The sequence below is a fragment of the Phyllostomus hastatus genome, unplaced genomic scaffold (assembly GCF_019186645.2).
Source record: "Phyllostomus hastatus isolate PE091 unplaced genomic scaffold, TTU_PhHast_1.1 phas_contig_159, whole genome shotgun sequence".
Lineage (NCBI taxonomy): Eukaryota > Metazoa > Chordata > Mammalia > Chiroptera > Phyllostomidae > Phyllostomus > Phyllostomus hastatus.
The window spans coordinates 5,015,742-5,025,797 of NW_025333640.1; the positions used below are offsets into that span (position 1 = coordinate 5,015,742).

General features: G+C 52.2%; 1 protein-coding gene across 1 annotated transcript; it reads right to left on the minus strand.

The window, feature by feature from the left end:
- Positions 1-955: 955 nt before the first annotated feature.
- Positions 956-4,025, minus strand: FGF22 (fibroblast growth factor 22). The gene is given in 6 exon segments (XM_045831368.1): positions 956-1,008; positions 1,110-1,199; positions 1,202-1,257; positions 1,259-1,340; positions 1,422-1,526; positions 3,809-4,025. Coding segments are annotated over 6 exon segments (600 nt in total). The 5' UTR covers positions 4,023-4,025.
- Positions 4,026-10,056: the final 6,031 nt, after the last annotated feature.

Sequence of the window (10,056 nt, forward strand, 5' to 3'; positions counted from 1 at the left end):
TCCATGGGGTAAGTGGTATCATCATCCCCCCTTAATAGAAAGGGAAATTGAGTCCCAGAGTGGAACTGCCTGGCCCAAGGCTGCCAAACTCACTCAGCCCTGGGTAGGGGCTCAGGGGTGCTGGGAGGTCGGTGGGTGCTCCTCCAGGCACAGCACTCCCATGTCCCTTCACTTCCCAGGCCTGTGGAGGCCACTGCCATGAAGTCCCTCCGCCTACACATGGTACCCCTGCCCTGCTGAAGAACTTGGGAGCTCTGAAGACATTGCTCGATTTCAGACCCCGTGTGTGTGTTTCTGCAGCTGCTGTGACAAATCACCAAAACTTTGTCGCTTAAACCACACACATTTATTCTCTAACAGTTCTGAGATCAGGAGCCTTACATAAGTCTCATGGGCTAACCCAGGGGTGAGCAGGACTGGTCCTTCCAGAGGCTCCAGGGAGAACCATTTCTGACCTTTTCCAGCTTCCAGAGGGGCCACATCCCTGGCTTGTGGCCCCTTCTTCCATCCTCACAGCCAGTAGCGCAGCCTCTTCCACCTCTGACTCTGACCCTCCTCTCTCATGAGGACCTGGTGATGACACCAGGCCCCCTGGAAATCCAGGGTCATCCCCATCTCAGGCCTTGACTTAATCCTACCTGCAGAGTCCCTGTGCCTTGTCACATCATCAGGACCTGTCACCCCATAGCATGTCCATGTTGCCCTCTCTCTGGCCCCCCTCGCTACCCCTGGTTCCCCCACTCCTTGCTGCCTCAACACTCCAATGGGTTCCCACTGCTGAGCCTCTGACAGGCTGTGTCCCAGCCTGGGGTGCCCTTCTCAGGCCTTCTGGTGACCACACAGCTGAATCCTGTTTCTACGCCAGGAGGTGCATTGCTGGGGACTCTTCACTACCCAGCTCGTGACTGGACACCTCCAGCCCCTGCCCAGGTGAGTGTCCACCCCCCTGTCAGACTCAAATGAGGGCCGGGCCACTTCTGTGGGGTTTCTTGCAGGTTCCCCAGAGCCCTGCACACAGCAGGCACTCAATGCTTGTGAAATGAATGAGTGACCAGGCGTCATGGCTTGGCCACAGCCTGGGTGGCCTCCAGCCTCTGGTCCCCAGCCACCTGCCCAGGTGTCTTCTGGAATCTCATCTAGCCAGTCTTCACAGCCCCTCAGGGCCTCAGGGACCATGATAGGCAGGAAGTGGGTGGATAGTGGTGCCACCTGGTCTGGCCACTGCATTGTGGTGCACCCTGCTTGTCCAGTGCCATGGTGACACCAGCAAAGTGAAGCATAGGTGTTGTAGCTGTCCTCCTCAATGGGCTCCTGGAACCTGCCGTGGGCAGTGCAGACCCATTGCAGGGGCCGGGCATGTGAAGTGACCGCTAGAGCCCCATTTCCTGCCAGTGTCTGCCCACCGCCTTCCACCCCCACCATGCACCGGTAGAGGTGGACCCAGTGGTTTATGGTCATGGAGAAGCTGATGTGCGCAGCCTTGAGCACCTCGATGCCCATGCAGATGGAGCAGATCTCAATAGTGCCTGCTGGGAGGGGCTCAGTCAGGGCCCTCAGCCATCATCTCCCCATGTGCTCCCATTCATTCATTTGTTCATTCATTCAACACCAGGCACCACCTGTGTGTCAGGCTCTGCTGGGTGTGGGGACATACTGGGGACCACACAGGCTGTCAGGAGCTGTCCCAAGGATGTGGCCCTGACGGAGCAGCTGTGGGGCTTCCCTGGGTTCTCACTGCCTTTGCCATGTCTGGCCCTGACAGTGCAGCCAGCTGCAGCTGCATGATTCTGCTGAGATGAAACTCCCGAAGGGAGGCACTGCCCAGGCAAAGGTCTGGGGTGGGACATGGGGTATTTATAGCAAAGTGCATTCAACTTGATAGCTGCTAACACTGCTTGAGTGCCAACTGTATGCCAAGCACTGTACCCCACCAAGCCCACACAACAGCTATGGATGAGAGGTGCTGACTGTGCCCACTTCCCAGAGACAGAAACTGAGGTCTGGAAAGGAGCAGAGCCAGCGTCAGGCCCCATCCATCCACCTGTAGGTGACCCTGGGTGATTTCTGCCTGGCTTTGAGCCAGTGTTTCCTGTCCAGCAAAGCAGGACTTTGGGACAAACCACCACCCATACCCTCAGCCCCACCCGTGCACTGAGGTCTAATCGAGTCAAGGCTGTGCCCTTTGGTCTTCAGTCTGGACTTGGATGCCTGAGACAACAGGGAGCTCACCCCATCCCCATAGTGCCTTGCACCTGCTGCTTCCTCAGCCAGGCCCCTGGCTCCTCTTGTGTGTGGTCAGCTCCTTCTCTTGATGAGGCTCAACTCAAGCCTGTCTCCTTGGAGAGACCACCCCCCGTCACATCTTGTACATTGCCTTGTTGTCATTCTCTCTGTACCCCATGTGGTCCTCTCTGAAATTATATTACTTATTCATGTACTTAACTGTTTTTCCCTTTGCTCTGTAACCCCATGAGGGTGAGCTCTCCTGGTGCCCAGCACAGCATACAAGAAGTACCCATTTATTTTTGTTATTTTTATTTTTTAAAGATTTTATTTATTTACATTTTTTGAGAGAGGGGAGGGGAGGGATAAAGAGAGAGAAACTTCAATGTGTGAGAGATGCATGGTTGCCCCTTGCATGCCCCCAAATGGGGACCTGGTCCACAACCCAGGCATGTGCCCTGACTGGGAATTGAACTGGTGACCTTTTGGTTTGCAGGCCGATGCTCAATCCACTGAGCCGTAACAGCCAGGGCAAGGTGCCCATTTAATAACCACTGAATTAATGAAGGATACAAGATCTCCAAGCCCAACCCACACAAAGCCGTTCATCATGTCACCCCATCACTGCCCAGATAGGGAAACTAAGGCTCAGAGAAAAGCAGCAACTATCAGGTCACCCAGCAGAGCCAGGCCTCACCCCCAGCCTGAGGCCACCCTGCCTGGCCGTGGACACCATCAGTCAACCGGCCCAGCCAGATCCCTGCCGTGGTCTTGGTCTGGTGAACCTAATGAGGGCCTTGGGATCCCTGGATAGAAGCAGCTAGGAAGGCAGGGGTGATTATCTGCACCAATGGTGGTGGTTCAGGCAGTGGCCAGTAGTCAGCTCCATCACCTAGCTCCTCCTGCCCAGACCTCAGAGTTGTGAGGAGACTGAGGCAGGCCCATGGGGTCACCAACCATCCTGGCCTCCCAAGGGTTCTCAGCTTCTCTTGGCCCCTGCATCTCCTCTTGCTTCATGCATTCCACAAATACTTATTGAGTGCCTGTTGTTTACTGGATGGGGCAGCAGGGACAGTGACTCCAACTCGATGAGGTTCTTGGGCATCAAGGAGCCCTAGCAACACCAACCCCTGGCAGTGTGACCCTGGACAGGTCATTTCCCCTCTCTTCATAGGAAGTTTCGTAGGAAGAAATACAGGGGTCCCCAACCAGGCAGATCCTGAGTTTTGTTTTGCGCTGTGGGAGTTCTGAGTCCAGCTTAGCCCCATCGCATTATATAACTTCCTGGAGTCTCAGTTTCCCCTCTGTGAATGGTCCTAGTGACCTCAAACTCAACGATTTTGCAAAGACTCTTCTCTCCTACTGAGCCAGTCCTGGAGCTGGGAGCTTCCTCTGTGAACATTTGCTTTGGTCCATTTTACAGTTGAGGAAAATGACTTGGCCATACAATCACAGGAGGCCCTGGGACACTCCGTCGCTGAAAGAGGACCCAGCTCATCGTTAAGATTACTGCTGCAGTTGTTATTGCCAGAACCTCCCTTCTTCTCAACCCCGTCACCCCACCTGGCAGCCCCCCGCGACTCACTGCCAGGGCTGTGGTACCAGCGGGTACCTTGCAGGAGGCCACTGGGGTCCACGCGCAGAAAAAAATGGGTGGAGGAGAGGAGGCGTCGCCAGCACACGTCGCCCTCTAGGTGTCCATAGCTGCGTGGCCTCCACAGCCCGCTTGGGGTCCCCGCAGCGCCAGGAGCTCGTGCTTGCAGCGGCCATGCCAGGCCCAGCCACAGGCAGCTGCGCATGGCTTCGTCGCCCACTCGCTGCCCGCTCATGCCTCTTAGAGCAAGTAATCGTGTCTGCCAATGCTGAGTTGGGGGCGGAGCGCCCGAATGGAACCTTCCCGCACGGGCCAATAGGAAGCCTCGGTGTTGGGGACGTCAACTCAGGGGCAGGGCAACCGGATGGGGCCAGAACAGGGTGGGCGCGGGGCAGGGGTGACCCGCTGGGCTTCAGAATGTGTTTGTATTGCTCTGTGGGAACGGTGGTGCCTGTCTGAGTCACCGGGTTGGCCTGCAGGGGCTGCGGGGTGTAATAGTGAGAGAGGCGGGCCACAGAGTTGGAGGGAGGCAGAGGCAGAGACAGAGAGAGAGATGGGAGTCAGACGCAGAAACAGAGACAGAAACAAAGACAGACACAGAGATAAAGACAGAGACAGGGTTAGAGACAGACTGAGGGACATTGACAAAGAGACTTGAGAGACAGAGACTGTGAGATTGAGGACGAGAAAGGATTGAGAGACATGGAAAGAGACAGAAATACAGATACTGCGAGACACAAAGAGAGGCTGAGAGAGAGCTTCAAAGAGAAACAGACTAAGCTGGAGAAATGGAGATTATGAGACACAGGGAGAGATGGCTAAGAGAGGCAGAGAAAGATACAGAGAGAGACAGGGCGAGATAGAGGATAGTCGGACAGAGAGGAAGGGGAAAAGAGCTACTCAGGGGTCAGAGGCTGGGTTGGAATTCCTGGCCTGAGTGTTGTCTGCACTGGCCAGGCCCTGGATTGGGCATGCCCAGGTGGAACTTGTCTGTCCTCCAAACTGGAGCTTCCTGAGAGCCAGGTCTCTGGGCAGGAGGCTTCGCTGAGGGATGGGCATGGGGATGGGCAAGCACAGACAAACATTTGGGGGACAGTGTGCACACAGGCATTTGGGCAGGTGGGTGGATGGAGTGTCGTGGGTGGGTGGAAAGACAGATGATGGGAGGATGGACTCCTGGGCATGTCTGTGGCCAGCGGGGTGACCGAGGCCGCACTCCATTCCCAGCATCTGGAACTGCTGTCCTAAGCATTAGGAGTGGGGTGGCCCTGTTTATAAGCACACCTCCTCATCATTTACAGCCACATCTGAGCCTCACTGGGAGCCACTCCATGCCGTGGGCCCTTAATGGTGAGTACAGTGAACCTCACAGACTCAGAGCCAAGAGGCACCATTGATAGGTGGGGAAACTGAGGTCTGGGAGGGACAGCAACTTCCCCATGGACCCACACAGAACACATCCCAGGGTTCCAATCCCTGACCTTCTGCTCCCATCAGCCCAGTCCTACAGCCACAGCCCCAGGTGACACCTTTAAATGGCACCAGGGTGAAGAAAACATGACAAGCCTGTCCTAATGGAACATTGGAGGGATAACTGGTCCAACTGAAAGCTGGCTTGCCTTCCTGGTAGCTCTGGAGATTCTCGATCCTTCTTCCTGGACTCAGGAGGGCCATTCAGGAGCTGTGGCAAATTTCCAAGCCCCAGGACCCCAGGCATGAGATGGGGTTAAGGTGCCTCTATGGCCAGGGTCCAGCCCAGCCTATCTCACCTTACTAGGGGCCCCAAGGCCAATATCTGAGGGACTTCTGTGTGTTCATCACCTCCCCAAGCCTCAGTTCCTTCTCTGGAAAATGGGCCAGGAAATGGCTGGTGTAGCTCAGTTGGTTGGGCATAGTCCCACAGACAGAGAGGTTGCTGGTTCCATCCCCAGTCAGGGCACATGCCTGGGCTGTGGGCTTTGTACTCTGTCCTTTGTTGGAGGTGGTTACAGATGGCGACCAGTTGGTGCTTTTCTCTCACATCGATGTTTCTCTCTCTTTCTCCCTCTCTTCCCCCTCTCTAAAATAAAATAAGAAAAAGAAAATGGGCCAGGAAAGGGAAGGCTGGAAGGATGGAATAAGATACTCTACGGCCTTGCTGGGCAGAGGTATAGCATACAGACTTGGAATAACGTTCCACTTGCCAGCCAGCCAGAAACTTGGCCTTCCCTTCCTAGAGGGTTTTCATCCCGCCCCCCAACCCCAGGAGGGTAATTTTGGGCACCCTGTGCAATGGATAGGACCCACGTCTGGGAAGCTGATCCTGCCCCAGGTGTTGTTGGAGTTTAATAAAAGCTTTGTTGAAATTAATTAAAAAAAAAAAAAGAAATAGAATTCACACGCCACACGGTGTTTTCAGTACATGCAGTTTTTCACCACCCCTGTCTAGTTTCAGAATATTCCATCACCCCCAAACAAAATCCCTTCCTCATTAGCATCCAGTCCCTACCCGCTCCCTCAGCCCCTGTCACCCACTAACCTACCTCCTGCCTGTGGATTTGCCTGTCCTGGACATGTCACATACATAGAATAACACACTGTGTGGTCTTTGGTGTCTGGCTTCTCTAACTGAGCATCGTGCTTTCAAGGTCCACCCATGTTGTAGTACGTGCCAGTGCCTCGCCCCTTTCATGGCTGAGGGATATTCCAGTGCGTGGATGTGGCACATTGTGTTTATCCATTGACCCGTTAATAGGCACTTGGTCATTTTTACCTTTTGGCTGTTGTATATCATGTTGTTGAGGACATGGTGTACAGGTGTTGGCATAGACACATGTTTTTATTTCTTTCATGTATATACCTAGGAGTAGAATTCCTGGATCATATGATTATTCTACAGTTAGCTTTTTGAAGAACATCCAAACTGTTTTCCACAGCACCTGCACCATTTTATACTCCCATCCACCGTGCATGAGGGTTTCAGTGACTCCATATCCTCACCTGCACTGGTGGTTGTCAGTTGGATTATAGCCATCTTAGTGGGTAAAGCACAATGAATGCCCTGTGCCTGGAGTCCCCAAATACAGATCTTTTTCTTGCCTTCCATCAGCAGTAGAATGGGTCATACTCTGCAGCAAATGCACACAAGGGAATACTATGTAGTCTCGAAAAAGAATAACCTCCTAAAACACACAACACTGATGACTCTCGGACATCATATTGAGTAAGCAGCCAGACACGAAACAGATCTATTTCTGTGACATTCTAAAACAGGGAAACCAACATATGGTGGGAGGCATCAGGGTGGGGGTGCCACCCTTGGAAGCAGTGACAGAGTTGGGCTTGGGGGGATTTTGGCAGCTGGGTTTTCATTGGAACACCTGTGTGTTCAATTTGTCAAAATGAATTGAGCTGTATTCTTGATGTGTCCACTGCTTGCATTACACCTCAAAAAATACACACGTGTAATGCTTTTATGTGCAATAAGTGGATATTTGAGAGCAAGCCACAGGGATGGTGCTGCTTCCCCTGTAAGCACATCAGATGCGTCTCCTAAAGGCATGGTCCTTTGTCGTAACCCAGCTGCAATCTAATCCACCATCCATGCTCAGATTTCCCCCAGTGTCCTTATGGTGTCCTTGGATACCTCTTTTCCTGACCCCAAACCACAAAGGGCATTTGGTTTTCCTTTAGTCTCTGGAATCAGCTGAATAATGGCCCCCCAAAATATTCCACATTCTAAAACCTGGAGCTTGTGAATTTTACCTTATTTGCATCAAGAGTTTTGACAGATGCAATTAAGATGTTTGGATGAGGAGATTATTCTAGTGGGCACTAAAAGCAGTCACAAGTACCCTTATGTGAGAGAGACAGAGGGAGATTTAACAGACACACAGGGAGAAGACAAGTGACAACAGAGGTAGAGCCTAGAAGGGTGCGGCCACAAACCCAGGGACCCCTGGAGCCTCCAGAAGCTGAAAGAGGCAGGAAGGGCCCTCCCTCGGAGCCTTTGGAAGAAGTGCAGCCCTGTCCACACCTTGAGTTTAGATTTCTGTCCTATGGAACTGGGAGACAATAAATTTCTGTTGTTTAAGGTACCAAGTTTGTTATAATTTGTACCAGCAGCCCCAGGAATCAGATGTCATCTCCTTCCATCTAGAGATCCCCACCTTTTCTTGGCCTGGCAACAAGGACACTTCTGAAGTCTCATAAAGTGACCCACTATCCAAGTTCATCTGAATGTTTCGTGGCCCAATTTGGACAAAATGTTTGGGGTGCAATCCTGACGTACACGAACAGTCTCTAAAACATGGCATGGCCCACACTCCAACCTCTGGACACTCTATTCTCCACCTGATTACATCTTCCTCCACCTGTCTCGTGTCTTACTGTTTTGCCAGTTTAAGTTTTACAGGGAAACTTGGTATCATCATGAGGAGAGGAAAGCTAGTGCTATACATTGACACATTGACTTTAAACAGAAATAAGTCCTGGCTGGTGTGGCTCAGTGAACTGAGCACCAGCCTGTGAACTGAAAGGTTGATGGTTTGATTCTCATCTAGGGCACATGTCTGGGTTGCGGGCCAGGTCCCCACTTGGGGGCATGTGAGAGGCAACTGATCGATGTATCTCTCACACATGGATGCTTCTCTCCCTCTCTTTCTTCCCTTCCCCTTTCTCGAAAAAGAAATAAATAAAATCTTTAAAAAACGAAATAGAAACAAAAGGAGAAACAGGTCACAAATTCTCAGATCAGTAGGATTGCAGCCAGGGAGCTGAAACTTCCCATGTAGTAGCAGGACTGAAAGAATAGCTTTCTTGCTGCTAAGATCCAGGAATCTAGGTCTTGGAGAAATACTGGTTTAGGGCACCTGATGTTGCATAGAATAAAAGGAAAAGTGAGGCATAAGAGAAGATAAAAGAATTCAGGAGTCTTGGCTTTCAGCCCAGGTTCCTGGCTCTGCCAGACTTCCGGGGTGCAAGGGTGTGTCTCTAGGTCTAGGGGAACCAGTCCCAGCTGATTTGGCAACCCCCAACCCAGAGTCAGGAAGGCAACCCCAGGTTTGAGTTAAGTGTGAGGTCAGTGCCCCTCAGGGCATTTTGGGGTGGGCTGGGACAGGTTGAGGATGGCTGTCCTCTGCTGAAATATTCCAGGCAGGTGACGTCACTGTGCTTCACAGTGCACATGTCCATGTGGGCAGTTGATCTGGAATGGGCTGTCAAGGGGTCTCCAGGTCAGAAGTCCAGCCGTTCCAGAGCCCAGGTTTGAACCCCACTCTGGGCTAGTGGGGAAATTAAAGTATGAGCATAGGGGAACTGATAGCAACTTGAGCTGGGGCCCCTAGGTCCACTGTGGTGAGTCTCCTGAGCACTCCTCTAGCATCGTTTCTATATAAGCCAGCCTCACCTCACCTCTGCCTCAGCAGGGCACCTGGCTACATTTTCCCTGTTTGTAAACTGAGCTGTAACGCCTGACCTGGTTTACCTGAGCTGTTCCCTCAGCCAAGCCATCTCTCTCAGGAGAGCTATTTTTACCGAAGGAAGTCTCTCCTGTGCCATCCCCCAAGTTAGGGACCCCTGTTGTTGAATTGGCAGCAGTGACCTTAGGTTGGTTGGTTGATGGTAGGCATGCCTTCCAGGTCTGATTCTAAAGCTTTAGCCCTGGAGGCCAGGGCTGGGAAGCTCCAGGCTCTAGGGAGTATCTCATTGCATTTGTTATCTCAGTTTGATATGTAGTTCACTCTTTCTGCTCATTCCACTCCTTAGGAGCTTGGGGACTAGTGGGTAAACCGAGGCCAGAGGAGCGGATGACTGTAACGTCCAGGGAAATGTCCCAAGCACATCTGCCTGGGAGTCAGACAGATCTGGGGTTTCATTCCAACTCTCTAATTTATGTTCACGCTGTATCTATGGGCAACTTGATTGACTTCGCGGAACGCCAGCTTCCTCCACACTAAACTGGGGGTAGTAATAATTCTTGCTCCCAAAGATGTCGTTGGATTAAAGAAGATTTTTAACAGAAACCTCTAATAATGTCCTAATTATTATACAAGTATTCTTTAATTAAAACAAAAACAACCCCCCCCCCAGGTTCTGGGACCTCCGGAAGACACAGTTACCTCACATTGCCCGAACAACATTCTGTCCCTCCCCCAGGGAAGAGCCAATCAGAAAGCTGCGCATGCCCTTGCGCCCCGGGGCCCTGCTGCCCTCTGGGAGTTGTGGTTCCGAGAGCGCTTCTCCAGTAGCGTAGTCCCTTC